A 22246-nucleotide genomic window follows, 5' to 3' on the forward strand; every position below is an offset into this window, starting at 1 on the left:
ATGACAACTTATCTTTGAAAGGTAAAATATGACCTAATTCCTAAGTCCATCAAATGCTCCTGTCTTTCTGAAATCTTCTTTTCCCTTCACTTCTTCAGCTATTGTACTCTTGCTTCCTTTTTTAATATCTCTTAGTATTCCGTCTTCATATCCTGTTGGCTTCTTTTTCCTGCCCTACATGTAGTAGTACCCTAAGATTCTATCTTCACTTCTCTTTTCAGTTTTTACTGAATTCCTAGGCTGTTGTTTGCTTTCTTCGTCTTAACAATATCCTTTCTATGAATGATTTCCATATCCACTTTCGTGACCTTGCAAGCTATGTTATCAAATGTCTATGTAGATATCAGCATGTCAAAATAAAACCCATTACTCCTCTGTCCCCATCCCCATCATTTTCCTTTATATCAGCATCTACATAGTCGTAGAAAAACCTCAACATTGTTGATCTCTCCCTTGACCCAAGTGGTAAAAGCTAGTTCCCTCTGCAATATTGATTGTCTTGAAACGTCTGTTACTACTACCTTAGCTGATGTCCCTTCGAAGCTCTCTGCGAGCTCAAATATAACTTCTGATAATATCAAACATACTTATTCTTTAAATATCTTTTCTGCTTTATAATAATTACCATAATTTTAGTAGAAAAGTTTGTCTGTCTAGCTCTTATAACCAGATAGTGATGTCCTTTCAGATTGGTATGGTTTTCTCTCATTGTGTCTGTACCTTTTCACAACAGCTAGTGTTATATAGGTGATAAGTAACTTTTTTTGTTGTACTTTAAAAATTGTTAAGCAGGGTGTAGTCTCATGTGTTTTTAGTTGATTCTCTCATTGCTACTTGAATTGCCTTTTAAAAATTATGCCAAATTTGTTTTATTTTATTTTTAAGTTCCAGGGTACAGGTGCAGGATGTGCAGGTTTGTTACATAGGTAAATGTGTGCCATGGTGGTTTGCTGCACCTATCAACACATCAGCCCAGCATACATTAGCCCTTTTTCCTGATGATGTCCCTTCCCCGGCTCCACCCCATAGACCTCAGTGTGCGTTGTTCCCCTCCCTGTGACTGTGTGTTCTCATTGTTTAGCTCCCACTTATGAGTGAGAACCTGTGGTGTTTGGTTTTCTTTTCCTGTGTTAGTTTGCTGAGGATAATGGCCTCCAACTCCATCTGTGTTCCTGCAGAGGGCATGAGCTCATTCCTTTTTATGGCTGCATAGTATTCCATGGTGTGTATGTACCACAGTTTCTTTATCCGTCTATCATTGATGGGCACTTGGGTTGATTCCATTACTTTGCTATTGTGAACAGTGCTGCAGTGAACATATGCGTGCATGTATCTTTGTAGTAGAATGATTTATATTCCTTTGGGTGTATACCCAGTAATTTCATTACTGGGTCAAAGGGTATTTCTGTTTCTAGGTCTTTGAGGAATTGCCACACTGTCTTCCACAGTGGTTGAACTAATTTACATTCCCATCAATAGTGTGAAAGCATTCCTATCTCTTTGTAGCCCTGCCAGCATCTGTTGTTTCTTGACTTTTTGATAATCACCATTCTGATTAGTGTGAGATGGTATCTCATTGTGGTTTTGATTTACATCCTCTAATGATCAGTGATGTGGAGCTTTTTTAAATGTTTTTGTTGGGCACATAAATGTCTTATTTTATGTGTCTGTTCACATCATTTGCCCACTTTTGAATGGGGTTGTTTTTTTCTTGTAAATTTATTTAAGTTGCTTGTAGACTCTGGATATTAGACCTTTGTCAGATGGCTAGGTGGCAAAAATTTTCTCCCATTATGTAGGCTGTCTGTTCACTCTGATGATTGTTTCTTTTTTTATATAGAAGCTCTTTAGTTTAATTAGACCCCACTTGCCAATTTCTGATTTTGTTGCAATTGCTTTTGATATTTTCATGCTGAAATCTTTGCTTGTACCTGCGTCCTGAATGGTATTGTCTAGATTTTATTCTAGGGTTTTTTAAGTTGGGGATTTTATATATGTCTTTAATCCATCTTGAGTTAATTTTTGTATAAGGTATAAGGAAGGGGTCCAGTTTCAATTTTCTATGTATGGCTAGCTAGTTCTCTCAGCACCATTTATTAAATAGGGAGTCCTAGCTGGACATGGTGGCTCTCACCTACAGTCCCAGCACTTTGGGAGGCTGAGGTGGGTGGATCACTTGAAGTCAGGAGTTTGAGACCAGCCTGGTTAAACTCTGTCTCTACTAAAAATACAAAAATTAGCACCATTTGGTAGCACATGCCTATAATCCCAGCTACTCAGGAGGCTGTGACAGGAGAATCACTTGACCTTGGGAGGTGGAGGTTGCCGAGAACTGAGATCATACCACTGCACTCCAGACTAGTTGCCAGAATGAGACTCTGTCTCAAAACAAACAAATAAATAAAAAATGACAGAGTGAGACTCTGTCTTGAATGAATGAATAGGGAGTCCTTCCCTATTGTTTATTTTTGTCAGGTTTGTTAAAAATCGAATGATTATAGATATGTGGTCTTATTTCTGAGTTCTCTATTTTATTCCATTCGTCTATGTCTGTTTTTCTACTAGTACCATACTGTTTTGGTTACTGTAGTCTTGTAGTATAGTTTGGAGTTGGGTAGTGTAATGGCTCCAGCTTTGTTCTTTTTGCTTAGGATTATTGTGGCTAGATGGGCTCTTTTTTGGCCCCATATGAATTTTAAAATAGTTTTCTTTAATTCTGTGAAGAGTTTCAATGGAAGTTTAATGAGAATAGTATTGAATCTATAAATTACTTTGGATGGTAAGGCCATTTTCACAATATTCATTCTTCCTATTCATTAGCCTGGAATATTTTCCCATTTGTCTGTCTTCTCTCTTATTTCCTTGAGCAGTGGTTTATAGTTCTCCTTGAATAGTTCCTTCACTTCCCTTGTTAGCTATATTTCTAGGTATTTTATTCTCTTTGTAGCAGTTGTGAATGGGAGTTCATTCATGTTTTGGCTCTCTGTTGTTGGTATATAGGAATGCTTATGACTTTTGCACGTTAATTTTATATCCAGAGACTCTGCTGAATTTGCTTATCAGATTAAGAAGCTTTTGGACTGAAAGGATGGGATTTTCGAGTTACAAGATCTTGTCTGCAAACAAAGACAATTTGACTTTCTCTCTTTCTGTTTGAATACCTATTTTTTTCTCTTGTCTGATTACCCTGGTCAGAACTTCCAGTACTATATTGAGTAGGAGTGGTGAGAGAAGGCAACCTTGTCTTGTGTTGTTTTTCAAGGAAAATGCTTCCAGCTTTTGCCCATTCAGTATAATATTTGCTCTGGGTTTGTCATAAATAACTCTTGTCATTTTGATGTATGTTCCTCAATACCTAGTTCATTGAGAGTTTTTAACATGAAGGGATGTTGAATTTTGTTGAAGGCCTTTTCTGTGTCTGTTGAGATAATCATGTGGTTTTTGTTTTTACTTCTGTTTATGTGATGAATTATTTCATTGATTTGCATATGTGGAACCAAATTTTGCTAATTTTTAACCTAAAATTCTTTCATACTTCTTATCTACAGAAAAAAAAAAAAGTCATGCTCATATCATGGTAGTAAAGATCCTAACCAACCTAATCTTTTTTTCCCCCCAGAAGTTCTGTTGTTTCTCTGAATGCATATTATTTTTCAGCTACATGTGTTCCCTTCATGTGTTTTCTTGCCATGGCTGTTTTTCTTTCTTAGTATTAGTACTGTCTAAATGTTTATTAATTACTTACTATGTGTAGGTACTATCCTAGGCTGTGTTGGAAATACAAACGAATAAAACTTGAGTAGCACTTTTTTGGGAAGTTTTTTCCCCTTACATTTTCCATTGTGAAAAACCCATTCTTCAAAACTTAAGTAAAGCATTATCTTATCTATCAAGTCTCCTCACATGATGCCAGCACAGATTAATCCCTCCTAGCCTTTAAAGTATTTTTAATATCTGAGTTACTAAATTTATAACAACCCTGTTTTTTAAAAAAATCAATTCCTGTACCCTCTACATTCATATTGCTTAATGGCAGGTATTATGTCTTTGGTTTAAACCACTTTGTAGAGTTATGATTGTTATACAAAATGCTGTACGTATTTAATAGATAGAACTTGATGAGTTTGGATTTCAGTGCATACTCATGAGAACATTACCACAATCAATGCCTGTAAACATCAGAGATTCTGTCTTAATCATCATTGTATTCCTTCTTTTTCTTTCCAGTCCCCAACAGTGACTTTAAAATAATTGATACTCATTAAACGAATGCTGAATTGAAAAGTTGGTTCAAAGCCAAAGTAGAAAACGAGAAGGATTATCCAGAGAGTTAGGAGGAAAATCAGGAGAGAGTCGTATTACCAAAGCCAAGAAATGTATTTCAATAAAGAGGGCAGTAGGTGATGTCCTGTGCTTCAAAATTGAAAGAAGCAGTGCAGACTGTAGACAGATTATTGGATTTGGTGATTAAGAGGTTGTTGGTTATCTTAACAGGAATAAGTTCCATAAAGTAGTAAGGGTACACATCAGATAGCAGACTGAGAAGTAAATTCTTTCCCTTAAATATAATTTTTAGCTGATATTTTTATAGAAATTGGCTGGCAGACACATTGAAGATACGTAGTCTAAATAAAGATCTAGAATCCTGCATACATTATATTGATTTAGGGAGGATCCATATTTTTTGTAAAGTTAGATGAGTGAATAGAGTAGGCTTGACATTCTTTTAAGAAAATTTAGAAACCTAATCACTACTTTCATCTCATTAGAAGACTACCACAACTCCACAGAGATCACATGATTTTTTTCATCAAAGTTAGTGATATTTTGCGTGGCAGAAATTATTTTAACCTGGAAAATGTGGCTCCTTCTACTTTCTATCCTTGTTAGAATGGTATTACATTGACAATATAAAATGAATGAATTTTTAATAATATCTCTGAGTAATTACATAAATGATTTGATTTTTCACATACTATATTTGATTATTTGGAAGACATTTAACATTTCTGTTTTCAGAATGCCTTTTATAATAGATCATGTGTCATAGTTTTAACTGACAACCTTTTTTTCCTTGGTGTTTTATAAAATGATGGTGCAGTCTCAATTGGAAGCATCTGAGATTTGATAAAATACAGTAACATAGTAGGAAGCATTAAAGTTTAGAGACTGCAAAATATTTTAGTTTTAACATAATTATTGTTGTGCTACACTTTTGGGGGCTATAGGTGATATTTTTTCCCTCTCTGTCTGTTTACTATGCCAATGGGTCATGCATAAAGCTTATCGTAAAATAATAATATGCTGTTAGCAGAGGTGGGGGGTAGGAAAGGGGAAGAATGAATTCATAGGGAGCCTGTTTTTATCTTACCTGAAATAATGATTCGGTGTGTGCGGAACAAATCTTAGTTAACTGTAATTTTCACCAATTCTGTAGAAACATTAAGGATCAATGATCCATGCAAAGGAATAATTTCTGATCTTGCAGTCAAGGGTACATTGACTGGTCAGTTCATTTTTTTCACAGACATGTGTTGTGTGTCAATACCATGATACCTGGCATTATACTCAGCATTGTAAATGATCTTTCATTGTTCTAAGCATGTTTCAACTATGATAGTCAATTCATAGTGCTTGAAACCTGCTCTTTCTTCAGGTATGCTGTGTGCAGTTGAGAGATAATATTTGTTGTTTCTTTAATGAGGAGGTTGCCTGTTGGAGAGCTGGCTGCTTGGTCACAGTAAGCACCAGTGAATGCTGTTGACTGTCAAATGGTGTCTCTTTTAAGTGTTTACCTAGGAAATGGATGAACTTACAGTTTTAAGTGATTATATAAGAAAAGATTGACATTGTAGCTAATTATTATTGAAAATAGAATATACATTGAGAATTATGATGGGAATAATGGGTGTTTCTCAGTTCATTTTGGGCATTACTAAAATAAATTAAAAACTTTAAAGTATCTCACTATAAAAAATGATCACTTTGATTTTGAAAGTATTTTTAGAGATACCATGATGAATCAAAAATTGTAGAATATAACAAGTTAACATAAATCAGTTTCAGCAAATTGGCAGTCTTCTTTTTGAAGTCAAATAAGTAAGTAGAAAATATATCTATGCTTGTGTTCATTTATTTTAGTAATGTCTCAATACCTAATCCTTGAAAGAGTGAAGCAACAGTATAGTGAGGGGGAAATTGCAGTCTGATGATGCATACTTTTTTCCTCTGGTAACTGAAGGTTAAATGGGTAGCAAGCAGAATGCCTTAAACAAGATTGGTATATTGATTAAAACGCTGATTTAACAGCTCACAATTTCCCCTTGGAAACCTGGAAAAGATAAGCCAGCTGCTGTCTAAGAGTGCTCAGTGTCCACTGAGAGTACACTATCTATCATCACAATATGGTGATGAGAGGTGTTTTATGTTTGTGTTAATTTCCCCCACTAAATCAGTAATTATTACAATCCTGTCCCTGCTGTTTACCCTGCAGCTGTTTTTCCATTTGTCGAGAGAGCGGGTGTTCTCTGAGGACCGCACACGTTTCTATGGTGCAGAAATTGTCTCTGCCTTGGACTATCTACATTCCGGAAAGATTGTTTACCGTGATCTCAAGGTAAAAAAAAAAAAAAAAAAAGTAATCAAAATTTGTTTTTGCAGAGACTATAGGGACAAACATAAAGTAATTACTGAGTTACACAGTTTTGAGAAAAGCAGATTTAGTTGGAAAAAAAGCACTATGTTTAAAAATTTAGTTCACTACATTTGAAAGGAAATTTCCTTCACTAGCATGTATGAAGTTGCTTTATGTCTGAGTTTTTGATTTTCAGAATAATTTCTGCTCAACTACTGTGATCAAATAAAAATGTTAAACATATGAATAAGTCAGATGACTTTACAAGTTACCTTTAAAACAAGTTTTATTATGTTCATAATGTTTTATGAAGAAATAAGACTATTGGAAGAAACATATTCATTTTGATTTTAGCATTAACTTTTGGTGGGTTTAAATACCTGAATCATTTAATGTAATCACCATTGGTTAATTTGCTTAGTTTTTTATTTATGAAAGCACTGTGTGTGTTCTGTTGGTAATAGTGTCTTGACTGCTGTAGGTTCTGTCATGATGAGAGCCTTAGGATAGCTCAGGATCGGCAAACTTTCTGTAAAGGGCCGATAAAATAATTGAGGCTTTGCTGTTCATACAGTCTCTGCTGCAGACTACTCAACTCCATCATTGCAGGATAAAAGCAGCCTCAGACAACATATGAATGAATAGGTTTGGCTATGTTCCAGCAAACAAAGTAGGCGGTGGGATGAGTTTAGTCCACAGGCTGTAGTTTGTTTACCCCTGGAGTAACTCATGCAAGGTAATAGTCACTCTCATGATAGTGTTAGGGATTAGGTTGGCTACATATAAGGAACTTATACCATGACACTTACTGAATAAAGTCTAAATGTTACAATCTTACTTTTCAAAGAAGCAAATCATGTAGTAATCTTGACCTATATATAAAATTTGACCCAGAATTGCCTTATTGATCAAATACTGTTTCGTGTAACATAATGATTGGTAAAAATAGAAGTTATGTAAAGCTTTTATGAAATTCTGTTTTGCTTGAAATGAGGTATGTGTGTGTGTGTATATATATATAATCACATACAAAAGAAATCATAATTATCCCCTCCATTTCAAACACCTGTAATTCTTAAATTATCTAAGTATTTAATTAGTTTTGTCTAAGTTATTTCAAGATGTTCTTATATACCTTTAGATAATGATCCTAAGGAGTAACCACTCTCAGAAAATATTATTTGACACAATAACAGTGAAACATGTGTTTGTGTAATATGTTATTTATTAAAATTTAAAAGAAACTATAAGATGCTGTATTTAGGAAAAACTGAACTAGGCACCTGTAAAACATCTAGATCAGAGATGACCAACTGTCTAAGTGCCAAAATGGGTTAGAGATTAATACAAATCAATAGCTTGTATTTAGCCTGAATCTTTTTATAACTAGGAATGTGGCAGAATTCAGCATTTGTGTATCTGATATCTGCATGGCCAGATAATCCTATGCTATCAAAATATCTTAAATATTGATTTCTTTTTAAGGAATTAGTTATGTGGCATGACAAAATATGTGTTAACTTTCCAAATATGCTTATAAGTAATTAGGTCTTCCCTTCCTGAGCCCACTTCTCACATTCCCACTTCATGTTTTATAAATCCTATTTGTAGGGAGGAAAAAAGGAGAAGGGTAGAAAAAGGGAGGCTTAGATTTAAGGAAATCAGAACAATTTTGAAGTAATAGGTAACATCCAGAATGCTTAAATTTAAAAGATTGAATTCTTAGCTTAAAAGCTGCTAAAGAAAATATTAATTTGATTGCAGTGTTGAATATGGTCTTAGTCAGTATTCTTTAATAATTTCTCATCAAATGAAGGAAGATATTGGTATATTGAAGATCATTGAGTTCCACTGCCCCGTTATTTCTGATGATGGAATTAGACTAAATTTGTTAAACTGCAGTATAAAGTACGTACTTTATGTATGAATATCAGTCAATTAGTTACCACATGCACAGTTCACTGAGTTTACTAGACAATTAAGTAGTCTCTGCTCACTGAGTTCTTTTCTTAAAAAATACACCCTTAACTTAAAGATCTAAGTGTATATTTAGCATAGGACAGGAACTGTAAATATACACCAAGAAAAATCCATGACATATAAGAAACCAAACATTCAAAACTTATACAAATGTTGTTTGTATCCATAGTAACAGGATTATATATAATACAATGACATATTTCAGGTAGGGTCGCAGAAATTTTGAGCCGGTCCTTAATTTATAGGTTATGTCCTTCAAACCTAGAAGGCTAGTAAATGGCTTACTAAAAGTAATCATCTAAGTTGATTGCAGTCAGAATTTTTGGAACTCATGAATCCTAGCTCCTTATTGAATGTTCTCGTCACTATATCATTCTGACTTCCAGAGATGAAATGAAATTATAGATGGGGAATGCATTGGATTAACTTTGAGAAATCTTTGTAAGTCTGACCTTCAAATTAAACTGCAAAAGATAATTATGGGAATGAGTGTTTCAAATATATTTATACCTAATGTATTTAAAAACACCACGAACTGATTTAGGTACTCACTTTGATTAGTCTCAGATTTGTCTCTGTTCTCATTGCTAATGACTCGGACTTTGTTCAAATGCAAATCCAATTGCTATGCCTACAGTAGCAGCACTTCTCAAGTAAAGTCCATACCTGTTTGCCGCTGTCTCATTTAGCATTGTAGGCAAAGCCTTCTTTTATGTGCAGGTTAACTTAAAATAGTTTTATTGGTTCCTGTTTCCTAATAAATTGGTGTTTATAGCAACAGAAAAAATATTGAAACCTTTGTCATACTTTAGAAAGTAAATTCATTTATTTGTGAATACACATCATATAATGAAGTTTTTTATTTTTATTAATGATCCAAATTCCTTGTGATTACCTAAGGAAAACTGCATTTGCTTCACGATTACCTAAAAATTCGAAGAAATCTCCTCAAAGACTTCTTCAGTAGTGCAAATTATATGTTAAAATCTTCTTTTCTGCTTAGTTCTTATTTTACATACAACCTGTATTTTCAATGACCATGGCCATCTAAGCACACTGTAGGCTGAACAGGAACATTTGCAAAGGTGAATATAATGATACTGGAATTCATTAGGAATTAATTTCTTACTAGTTTATGTGAGAAAATAATACCTGAATTGTTGCTATATCCTATTTGTTGGAACACCTAATTTTGTTTTCTACCTAATTTGAGAATATTTAACCATTTACATTATCAATATGAGAAAGCACCAAATAAATTTAGATCCTCTTTAACACTCAGTAGTGGCATGAAGAGGTGGCTTCCGAAAGTTTTACCATAGTCTTTCATGTCTCCATCAGCTCCCTGCCGTTCACCTCAAATAAATGCAGTTTCGATGATGGGAAAAACATGCTTGCTTTGCTTGCTGAGTCTCAAGACACATTCCCCAGCTCCCACTTCTAACCAGACAGTCACTCTGGATTTCCTCCTATAGAAATCTTAAGCCATTGCTCTTAATTCCTTCCACTTTTAATATTAAATTGTACTGATAGTGGACTATGTTGCTTATTCGTAATAAATTTGTAAATAGCCTGGCAACCTATTTTGGGTCTCTACTATTTACATTATGAGTCCATTTCTGGATTAAGAGGTTGAAGTGAAGAAACATTTTTCTTTCAGAATTTCAGCACGCTTTCCTCATCCCATGGTCATTCAGTTTCTGCAGGTTGGTTTGTTAAATTTTGGCACTTGCTGCCCATAAACTTAAATCTGCAATGTGCAGGGTAGGAATTCCGTACTGCCTTCTTGGGCCTGAGTGAGTCTTGGTGCCTAAAACTGAGTTTGATGTATCTGGGCTAAAATGTGGTGTAAGAGTGACAGGAATTAATGATTGCTATTGCTGCGGTAGTCAGAACCCTTAAGAACTGCTGTTTTCATTCTTTTGTTTAATCATGATGTCAGTCATTTAATTACAATGAACCATATATATGATGTTTTTAAATTTTCACATATTTAGTCTGGCCTACATTCAAGCATAGCTTCTCAGACTGGGTGCTACAAACAGGTTACAACCATGCCTCGGCCTACAAAGTGTTCAGAGAAGCCTCCAGGCCAGTGAATTCTGGTTTCAAGCATACTGTCCGGTGAACCTGGTATGCCTTACAACTTTCAATCTTTATTTTACTGTGAAGTGTAAAAGGTTGGGAAGCATTGTATGAAAGACAGCTAGGATTTTTAAAGTTTAGTTTTACTCTAGGCATCAGCAAGAGCAGGAGGAAGAGTAATTGTTGTTATAATTTTGTGCCCATTAAGCACAGGAAAAATTTTAAAATCTATCATTTCTTCATAAACACACTAAATCAAGACCCTCTGTCAAATAATATCTGTTCACTTCAACTGGGCAAAAAATGTTGCCTTTTTTTGGATGGAAATTCTATGAGGTATTATGTCTAATTTTTTTTTTTTACTCTCAAAGGCATGAACTTTTAGATAACCCTCTGATAGAAATAGTAAGTGTTACTCAGATTTTTAATATACAGTCTTTTTTCTTATGACTTTGTATTTGACTTCACTACTTTGGTTAGTAGATTCATCCATTAAGCATAAGCATGCTGCCCTACTCTCCATTTTGGAAACTAAGATTGACTGTGAGTATCAAACAATGCATGTAAAGTTTCATAAATTCAGAGTACCTGAGCAGTCAGTGACAATATGCGTTTTGTATTGTGTGTCTAACAAAGAGAAGAATGAAAGTGATTTAGAAGAGAAGACTAAAGAAAGATCATTCGTAAATATTTTTCTTCCTCCTTTACACAGCAGAAAGATTTCCAAAAATGTATGACTACTGTAAGTAATGTAAATACTACTCAATTATGTTAGTGTTAAATGAACCAAGGCAGTGATTTCCAGATGTTATTGATATCTCTAGGCCATTGATATGCTTTGAAAAGAATTATAGGTGTTTCTGTGCATTCTACAGGTTCACCAATCAGCCTACTAATGGTTCTTGTATTTTACAGAAACTCTGTTAATGCATCCTGTGTAAAATTATTTATTGTATAACAGAACTGGACATTTAATTATCTCCTGGTTTATCTTTATATAAGATTAGATTGGGGACACCATTTTTAAAGCTAATGCATCTCTATTTTATACTTTTGGTGGACAAGTTTTAGTCATTCATGCTCAGCAAAATGACATTTTAGGATGATGAGAGAAGACAAAATAATTGATAGAAGAATGTGGACACTACTCTAAAATAATTGACTGGAAAATTATGAGGCTGGGCACAGTAGCTCAAGCTTGTAATCCCAGTACTTTGGGCGGCAGATGCGGGCAGACTGTTTGAACCCAGGAGTTCAGGATCAACCTGGGCAGTGTGGCAAAACATCATCTCTTAAAAAAAACAGAAAAGAAAGAAAGAAAAGAAAGAAACAAAAACTAGTGGGGAGTGGTAGTGGTGTGCACCTGTATACCCAGGAGGCTGAGGTGGAGGGATCAATTGAGTCTGGGAAGTTGAGGCTGCAGTGAGCTATGATTGTGCCTCTGCACTCTAGCCTAGGCAGCAGAGTGAGACCCTGTCTCAAAAAAAAAAAAGAAAGAAAATTATGAAATATTTGTGTTTTGTTTTTTTTTTTGATACAGGGTTTCACTGTGTCATCCAGGCTGGATTACAGTGGTGTGATCTCTGCATGCCACAACCTCCCTACACATCCTTAGGCTTATTTCTTACTATATCACTGTATTCAATTTTTTAAAAAGCGAATTTATAAAACAAGTAGGGTAACTGTCTTGGTTTGCCCAGGACTGCCCAGTTATAACACTTACAAGTCCTGCATTCTGAGAAACCCCTCAGTTCTGGGCAAACTAGGAGTTGGTCACCCTCAGCCTATTCCTTACCCAAACCTCTCCTTGCATCTCATTTCATTCTTCATCCCACAGCCATGATCTGAGGTTCAGAGATGAGATAATGAGATTACAGAATTAGGTGTAAGTAGGAATTCTATACGTAAGTACACACACAGAGAGTTTCGTATTAAAAAACTGTATTTATACTTTTTGATTCTTCTTTATCTAGCCACTTCCAAAATAGCTTTGTCAAAATATGGAGAAATAGTGCATCCTGTCTGTCATGTTTCCATGTGGACTTTCCCGTGCATACAAAGCATATGAGGAGTATTGGTACATTACACACCAAACTAGATGGAAATGGAATGGTGTAGAAAGTACATTCACATTTTGTTCAATATTATATATTATTTGAAATTTTTACAAGATTTGTCACTATTAGTAAAAGAGTATTCATTAAAGATCTTCAGCATTTTATGTATTTATATATTAAACGTTTTTAAAATAACAGGGCATACACATTTTTATTCAGTAAAACAACAGAAGCTTTAGTATATACTTAACTTTTCTCGTTATGGCAAATTGGGAAGGAGGAAGAAGAGAGATTGTTTGAAAGAGGTGGAAAAAGGAGAGAAACCAGAGGCTGAGAAGAGACAGACAGACCAAGGTAGAGAGAGAAAAAAAACAGGAGAGATGAAGACTCTTGTTGTTTCTGATTGGTTTCAGTACACAAGACTTACTGTCATTTGTGTGAATTGGGCTTGATTTCTAGGTTCTGGTTGGTAGAGAAACATTAGGAAGATGCAAGATAACTGAATTTGCAGAAAATAAAAAATTTTAATTTGGTCGGGCATAGTGGCTGACGCCTGTAATCCCAGACTTTGGGAGGCTGAGGTGGGTGGATTGTTTGAATTCAGAAGGTCGAGACCAACCTGGGCAACAAAGTGAAACCTCATCACTGTAAAAAACTAAGAGATTAGGCAGGCATGGTGGTATGTTCCCATGGTCCCGGGCATTCAGGAGGCTGAGGTGGCTTTAACCTGGGAGGCAGAGGTTGCAGTGAGCTGTCATCACACAACTGCACTCCAGTTTGGGTGACAGAGTGAGACTCTGTCTCAAAAAAAATTTTTTTTAAAACAAGTTCGGCAGTATATTTAGAGTTCATTCAGCTTTCTGTAGAAAAACATGGAAGTCAGATTTACTGCTGTGAGATATGCTATACATGAAATGTGTATCAAGCATTTGGCTTAGCTAAATAGCACATTGAAGTACTGTAGAAAAGGACTTTTGTCTATTCTGATCTTTGCTTCAGTGAACACAACTTGCCAAATGTATTTAGGTCTGGTTTACAAGACATTTGACAATGTGGCAGAGAGTATGATGTCATATTTTATATGACTGATATTTGTTTATGTTCTTATGTGGAGGTCTGTTTTAAATTTGATATTAACTTCAGAGCCCAAGTACATTCTTTCAAATGTCATCACATTAAGGAGTGGAATAATCTATTCTTTAAAAGTTAACTCTCATTCATCCTGCTAATATATTTTTCATATTTTGTATATTTTTTCTGTATGACAAAAGAAGTACCTTCAGGTTGTATCTACATGACTAGGCAAAGTTTTATGGGCCCTGACTACATAAGGCTGTACGATCACAACTCAGAACTCATCTGAGACTTTGTGTGATGATAATCATAATCTTAGGTTCAAATTAGCCTGAGTGGAACTGGCTAGTTACATTGTTATTTCTAACTGTGCTGGTTTTGTACAAATTCCTCCCTTCTTACACTTCATAATTTTCACCTGAGGCACATGATCCTGTTACCTGGTTAAATCTTTAAGATTTTCTTTGGTGTTTTGATTTAATAGGTTCAGAGAGACTCCAACTTTATAACATTTATGCTATATATTTTTATTAACTGTTGAATGTTTGACTTTGATATTCTTTTTCTTTTTATGTTTAAAAGGGTTGGTATTTCTTTATTACAAAGAACTGCAAAAGAGGATATCGCCTTACCTTACAAAATAAGATTTAGGTTTGATTTACAAGCACCACCAAAAAACATTTCTGTAAGTGAATATTTTATAATGGCAATAGATTCCCAAGAGAAATTGTTGAAAACCATCTGTATATGTCTGGAAGAAGATACTCATCTCTTTGGGATTGTTTAAATCACATTTCCTTTTTTTAAAAAAGAGAGGGTTGATGTTTGCTTTGAAAAGTTGATTAGGCTCTAATTTTCAGAACTTACGCAATAATGGCTCTTAAAGCTGTATCACTCATTTTCATTGGTTTAAAAACAGATTAATTTTATCAGTCGGAAGTACTTGATAAAACATGTTCCTTTTTACACATGAATCAACAGGGTTTGTAAGTACTAAAAGTTCTGTTAACTACAACTATGTCCTGTTTCCAGAATACTTTACTCAGCATTCGGTAATTTTTCAAAACGGTATTTTCCTGTTGAAGACTATAGAACAAATTATGTTATTTTTTCTTAATATACAGTTGGAGAATCTAATGCTGGATAAAGATGGCCACATAAAAATTACAGACTTTGGACTTTGCAAGGAAGGGATCACAGATGCAGCCACCATGAAGACATTCTGTGGTACTCCAGAATATCTGGCACCAGAGGTAGGCTTTGCTTCCATTAATAGGAAAAATAACATTGACATAATTTTTTGCAAATTAAACCATTTAAGTATTAAAAAATTAACTGTAGTACCTACTACTTTTATCTGTATTTCAACCTGAATCAGAATTTTTTTGTTCTTATTATAATGGGGTATTATAGGTTCAAGAATATACTGAAAGTAGATTTTATAAACTATAAGCACAGAAGTACCAACTAAAGTCGATTAAATCAATTTTTATTTCTTGGCCATATCTATTTTATCTTGGCTATATCCATTTTGATTCATTTATTATAATAGAATATTTGATTTCTGCAAGAATATTTATATTTTTGTAAACCATCTTGGTCTTTCCTTAGAAACAAACAGTGATTTTTAATTTATAGTATTGTGGGTTTATTAAAAATTATTTTATTGGGAAAGTTACTGAAATGACAGTCACTACATTTTGGTATTTATGTCAAAGGAAGCTGAAAACTGGTAACCTCCCTGTGCTAAGGGTTCCACAATAATTTATTAATTTGTTTATTCAACAAATATTTATTGTGTATCTGCTGTATCTCAGGTACTTTTCTGAATGATGTGGTTACAGGAGGAAGACAGAAAAGGACCCTACTCTGAGGGAACTTAACTTTCAGTAGAGGGAGTTAGACTAAATGAATGAATGAATGAATGAATGAATGGATGACGTAATGTCTTAAGTTCCATAAATGGAAGAAAAAAAAAGATTAAATGTAAGTGTGTGGTGTGGCTGTTGTAGATGGTGTTCCAGTTACCAATGCTGTATAACAAACCGCCCTAATTCTTAGCAGTGGAAAAAAACATTTTATATAAAATATTGGATTTTCTGAATCAGGAACGCAGATGGGGACAGCAAGGATAGCTAATTTATGCTCCACTGTGTATGAGGCCTAAGCTTGAAAGACTTTATAGTGAAAGCATGATTCTGTAGCCGGAGGCTGGAGTCATCCAGAAGCATCTTGACTCATATGTCAGACAGTTCTGCTGGCTGTCCGTTGGTACCTTATTTGGGCTGTTGGCAGGAGCACTTACATGTAACCCTTCTCTCTATGTGGTCTGGCCTTCCTCATAATGACAATTTCAATGTAGTCAGACTTCTTTCATTTGAGCTCTAAAAGCAAATGTCCTAGGGAACGCATTAGAAACTGCATGGTTCCTTTGTTTCCAACAAGTAAACCATCAAGACTACTAACTTTTAAAAACTTGATTTCACAGATATTTTTTATAATTGGAGTACAATTCATATACTATGAAACTTACTCTTTTAAAGTATACACTTTGGTGATTTTTAGTATGTTCACAGAGTTGTACAGCTATCACTGCTGTCTAATTCCAGAATATTTTCATCACTCCAGCAAAAACCCCATGCCTGTTAACTCCTCATTCTTCCTTCCCCCATAGGCAACCACTGATCTACTTTTTGTCTCTGTAGATTAACCTATTGTAGGCATTTCATACAAATGAAGTCATACAGTATGGTGTCTTCTGTGGCTGGCTTCTTTCACTCAGCATCATGTTTTCAATGTTGCTCCCTGTTTTAGCATGTTACTGTTACTGCATTCCTTTTTATGGCTGGATGATATTCCATTGTATGGATAATACCACATTTTGTTTATTTGTTCAGCAGCTGATGTACATTTGGGGTGCATCCATTTTTTGGCTATTATGAATAATACTGCTATGAACATTTGTTTATGCATCTCCTCTTAGGGCCTATTTTCAGAAATCATACAACATCATTTCTGTCATACCCTTACTCCCTAAAGCACTTGTAAGCCTGCATAGGTTTAAGTGGTGGAGACAGAGACCCTACCTTTACGTTGCAGAATTATACATTGCAGAAGGGCATGTGAGATGGGAGATACTGCCACAGCCATCTTTGGAAAATAACATCTTTCACAGATAGGATGTTCAGGGAAAGTGATGGTTGATGGAAAGTGATGGTACCTGTTGCAAAGGTACAGGGGAAGAGCTTTCCGAAGAGAGCAGCTGGTGCCCCATTTCCCCTTAAACTCCAATACAGTTAGTGGGGCTATAGCCAAATAGGGAGGTGTTAATATTTGATGGGTGAGGGTTACTATTTAATGAGCATCTACTGTGTGCCACATGCTGTGTAGATGCATTACATCTATTGTTTCATTTAACATTTGGAATAGTCTTTGATGGTTGATAGCAAATAGAATTTTTTTTTTTAAAGTGAGGGAACATAAGATCAAAATGTTTAAGTGTGATCTGTACACAACTAGGAGATGGTAGAAGTGTAATGAAGATTCTAATTAGTTTATCTGACTATAAAGTCCACTTTTATTTTTTAAACTACATATGTTCCGGCCTCAAAACTCATAATTTGAAGACCACTTACAGATATAAATAATCATAATTTTTAAATGAATGCTTTGTAAATGTCCAACAGGAAAAGATAATCAAAAGAAATTTGGAAGTAAAATAAATCCCCAGTGATACCAGCATTCCTTATACATATAGTAATCATGCTGGTCTAGTCTAATTGTTCTTTTCAACTAGGGATTAAATTTACATTTCAACAATGTTAAGTTACTGTAAATAAGCGCTACTATTTAAAATACAATAAATTTCCTATTTTTTTTTTTTGCCAAAAATATCATTTTCTCTCTTTAAAATTCTGTAGTTTGGAATTCTCTATTTTTGTGGTTGAATTGGGTAAAACTTTAGTAACACTATTTCTTGTTTATTCAAATACAATGTTTTCTGGAATAAAATTGTTTTTATAAATGTAATGAAAAACTATTTGTTTCTCTGGAGTTTAGTTACCCCTGCTGTACATTTGCTGTGGAAGAGGATATATCATACTTAGAATAACAAAATTAGTTGTGTCACAATTAGGGTAAATTATTTCTGAAGAAGATGGAATACATCTCATTTAAGAAGCAGATGATCTGAGAAACAAAGATATTTCCTATGCAATGTTATCAACTGAAAAACAAATTAAGAATTTAATGCAAGAAGAGTCCACTTGTTTCTGAATGGAAAGTTTACAGTTCCCACAAAATTATAAATTTCTCTTTATAGACAAGAAAACATTTCTGCATACTTTAATATTCTAAAAGTCTGGTTTTTAAAAACAGTTTGTATGCCCATCCTTGGTTGATACAGGTTGATTCATAATTAAAATCTTGACACCATATTTTTATAGGGAAGAGTGATTATTGTTGTTGTTATTTGACTGTAAGAAATCTTGAAACAACTAACTCGTTATGAAACTTTAACATTTATATTTGAAATGTTGTGTCACATATTGTATTTTTAAAACTTTGATTGTGTTTACCCTTACTTAAAAAATAAGAATTTAGTTCCTTTATTCTGGTCTTCAGTGTGGACCATTTTACTGAGAAACACTCATTCATTCATTAAAGAACTATTTATTGAATGTTTATTAAGTATTAGGCATTATGTTAGGTACTGGGAATACAATGATGGTAGGAAATGTTTTTTATTTTCAAGTGGCTTGCTGTTTACTAAGGTGATAAGATATGGAAAACAAATTACTGTGCAAGAAAATTGCTTTACTAGTTATATACAGTGGAGTGGAAGGAAAAGGAAAAGTGCTTAAGCCTGCAGGGAGGGACTGGCAGTGGAAAAGGGGAAGCAGGAAGAGAGGAGGCTGGGCATATAGGGGTTGAAACGTAACCGAGTTTTATATTTGATCCTGTGGTTAAGGGAGAATCACTTGTAAATTTAGAGCAAGGCAATACTGTGATCAGATTTACATGGTCAGTGTTAGGGAGGGATTGGCAGGAGCTGAAGCTAGCCTCTTCCTTCTACCTCAGATGGTGTCTCTCACTTTTTTTGGACCTTGAAATTTCTAGTACGTGACCATCATTACTGCTGGACTTTTCATAATAGTACTAGAAGTAGTAGTTGTGTGTCAAATCTGTAATACATTCTTGACTACTACTTCTCTTGTGAATGACTCACTGTCAACATTTTCCCTTCTGTTTTTTGCAGAAGACTTGCTTGCATATTATGCAGGAATCTTGCTGCAACCTGTACGTCATCTAGCAATATTGTTCCTTCACCTTTCACGTTGTTTTAATCTGGTAGGAAGACAGGTGAAGGGTATTTTGAACATACTTCACAAAGAGTGTTAGAAATCAGTTTAAAGCCAGTTTATTACATGTCCAACGTCAGATTCATGGCAGGTTTTAAAATAAGCTTAAGTGAATTTAATTTGTTTCTTGTGGCAAATTAGGAAAAGATAAAACTTAGAAATATGCCATTTGTTGAAAAAAGAGTATTTTTAAGGTATTTGTTCTCTTACCTCTTTTGATGAAGAATGCGGCTTACATTGCAGTTTTCCAACTTGGGAAGCATTTAACAATATTGTTAATGGAGAACAGGCTGCTTTTTGTTTTGTGTTGTATTTTTAACAGGTTATACACGTTCAGTCCTCGCTGGCATACACACTATGCATTCAGTGTGCCACTTCTCTAAAACTGCATTTGCATGTATAGTTTTAAATGAATGTACTTTTGCTCTTTTGTACATGAGAAGGAAATAAACTTGATATATAGTAAAATACGGGCCATGGGATTTTGTTCTTATAATCTGTGCTGTATTTTCACACCTAGAAATTATAAAAGAAATTAGAAATCACATATAAACTCTTACTGTTAAATTTTATTATTTGATTTGGCTCCTATTGAATCCAAACCATTTTATGCAGTGCTAATTATTTAGAGTCTCAGCTTTGCTCTTGAGTTAGCAGTACCTGATCAACTTTCCAACTGTAAAACAGTTTGAAAATCAAATGTAGCTTACATGCAAGACCCAACAAAATTAAAAGTGTTAAGTGCGTTTTGGCAGTTCACTTTTATTATGCCCAGTCCTCAAATGTACCAGCAGATAATCATCTGAATGTTAGTTATTTTTCACATGCTTATGTGATCACACAAAAAGTACATGCTAAAAAGAAGCAGATGGTGACAGATGGGGAAGGTTGAATAAGGTGGTTTTGGAAACCTAGAGAAATGCACTTCTGTAATAGTGTAAAAATAAAAATTATTTGATAATCAAGTTAGAACTAACAAAGATTGCAAAAAATGACTTGATTGTTGGGAAATATGTAATATCTAGCTGTGGTTGTTGAGCAAAAGAGTACATTATTTTATTTCATCTAACTGTGAAATGATTTTTTTTTCCTGAGTGGCTAAAGTGCACTATTTGATGCATTCTTTTTAGTTTTTTAGATCCCCATTCTTAGAAAACATTTCACTTGCTATTATTTTACTTATTTTCTTTTGAAACTGACTATCTTTAATATCTTGCATATAATGTAACATTTTAAAAATAGCTGAAATAGATGAAAATATTTCGATAACCATTTTGAGGCAAGATTTGCTCAAAGTCATTGTGTTAGGTCATAGTATAAATGGAGATTAAATTCTATATAAATTTAAAATCTAAGACACATATTAGTTTCCACAAAGGGTAGAAAAGGAGGTGCTAGGGTGTGGAGTAGTGTTGTAGGCATGGGGAAGAGTTAGAAGCTAACTTGATTGAAATGTATTAAATAGAATTTTCTTTATTTTAAATCCAACAAAGAATAAATGTAAAATATGTCATTTTGTGGGTGCTGCCAATATTGTTTTTAGGAGAGCTGAAGAGAAAATGAGTGAAGCGAAAGTTACATATGTTTGAACATTTAATCTGTAGGTAAAAATAGTAGCACATGTGGTTACATTCTGATTAGTCTTTGTACATAGTTCTACTAAATTCCAGCAGATTGTAGAACTAGTCTTAGAATCTCTAAGCTTTTTGTGAAAATAAAGAGTTGCTTTCGTGGCCTTTCTAAAATTGTAACAATCCTAACATTTTATTTACTTATTAATAATTCCTATAATATCTATCTATCTGGGGTATTTTTGAAAACCTTCATCTTCTGGTAATTCAGAGAAGGGCTCATCATCATGATTAAAGGGAACATTAGGGAGTGCAGGGATGAGTTCAGATAGAAGTTGTCTGCTCTATAGTTAGAATTCATATTTCAGAACATCTCTCATAGGAGTTGGCTTACTATTTAGTTGAATATATTTAATTTCTTTCTATAGTATGTAGCTATTTTATACGTTTTTCTGGGTAATATTAAAAGCCATTCCATTTTATCTCATAATTGGACATTGTTTATGAACTAAAATGGAATTAACGCCTCTCAGTGTTTATAAGTGGCATCTTTTACTTACTTAGAGGTCTGTCAGTTCTTATAGTATCTATTTTTCGCCCTAACTTCTTTTCAATGTTACATGGTCTTTTGGCTTAACAGAATATTTGCATTGAGTACTTTGGTGTGATTCTAGTTTAAGCAAAAAGTTTAATTTTAAATTCGCTGTAGCATGAGAACATATACAAAACTAACCCTAACTGGGAGCACTGGTGATTACCTGTAGTATTTTACTATAGCTATTGTTACTTGGGTTGTAAAGACTCAGTTTCTTGGAATCCTATAATGTCTATTGCTTCAGAATAAAAAAGAAGTATAGAAATATCTTGGAAGATATGTGTAAGTATGATTTAATCATCATTATTGTACCCATTTAGCCTGTGTAAGTATGATTTAATCATCGTTATTGTATCCATTTAGCTTTTCTTGTTGAAGGATTTTTCCTATGCTAGCCAGAGTTTGCTTTTTAAAGGACGACGTTAACTGTGTACAAGTGTTTGTGTGTGCACGCTAGGAGCGGTGGCCATAAAGCTTACAGCATTCTCATTCATGGCAAGTGGTATTGGCAGTTGCTGTCACGTAAGAATTATTAAAGCAGTGAGAAATAGTTAAAAAATTTATTTATCAATAAAATACCAAGCAACCGTAGAATTTATAATCTTATGAATTGAAATAGATACGTTTCCTGAAGCTGCAGTTGATTTTAAAATCTGAATGAGAAAATTTATAGGTCATTTTTTTCTTAGCCCATACCTGTGATGTTAAGAATATATGAAAGGCTCCCATAAATGATAAATGTTATAGATGTATATTTAAGTATAAAACAACACATCTATCAGTTACCTGAAATGTAAGGCTACCAGAAAAAAAAAAATATTTTTTTTGAATTAGCGGTAAATTGGTTCATCCAAGTTCTCAGTTTACTTTCACAACATAGGTGTGCAGAC

At 34.2% G+C, this 22246-nt stretch overlaps 1 protein-coding gene across 8 annotated transcripts in view; it reads left to right on the forward strand.

The window, feature by feature from the left end:
• AKT3 (AKT serine/threonine kinase 3) overlaps positions 1 to 22246 on the forward strand; it is a 331186-nt gene that overhangs the window by 254361 nt on the left and 54579 nt on the right. For 7 of the 8 annotated variants that reach the window (XM_032242409.1, XM_032242412.1, XM_032242408.1 and 4 more), the window contains 2 exons: positions 6494 to 6616; positions 14955 to 15083. In XM_032242409.1, the coding sequence (XP_032098300.1) occupies positions 6494 to 6616; positions 14955 to 15083 (252 nt within the window). The remainder of the gene's footprint in view (positions 1 to 6493; positions 6617 to 14954; positions 15084 to 22246) is intronic. The other variant, XM_032242411.1, reaches the window with a different exon arrangement.

The sequence above is a fragment of the Sapajus apella genome, unplaced genomic scaffold, assembly GCF_009761245.1.
Source record: "Sapajus apella isolate SASKATOON/1434 unplaced genomic scaffold, GSC_monkey_1.0 scaffold49, whole genome shotgun sequence".
Taxonomy (NCBI): domain Eukaryota; kingdom Metazoa; phylum Chordata; class Mammalia; order Primates; family Cebidae; genus Sapajus; species Sapajus apella.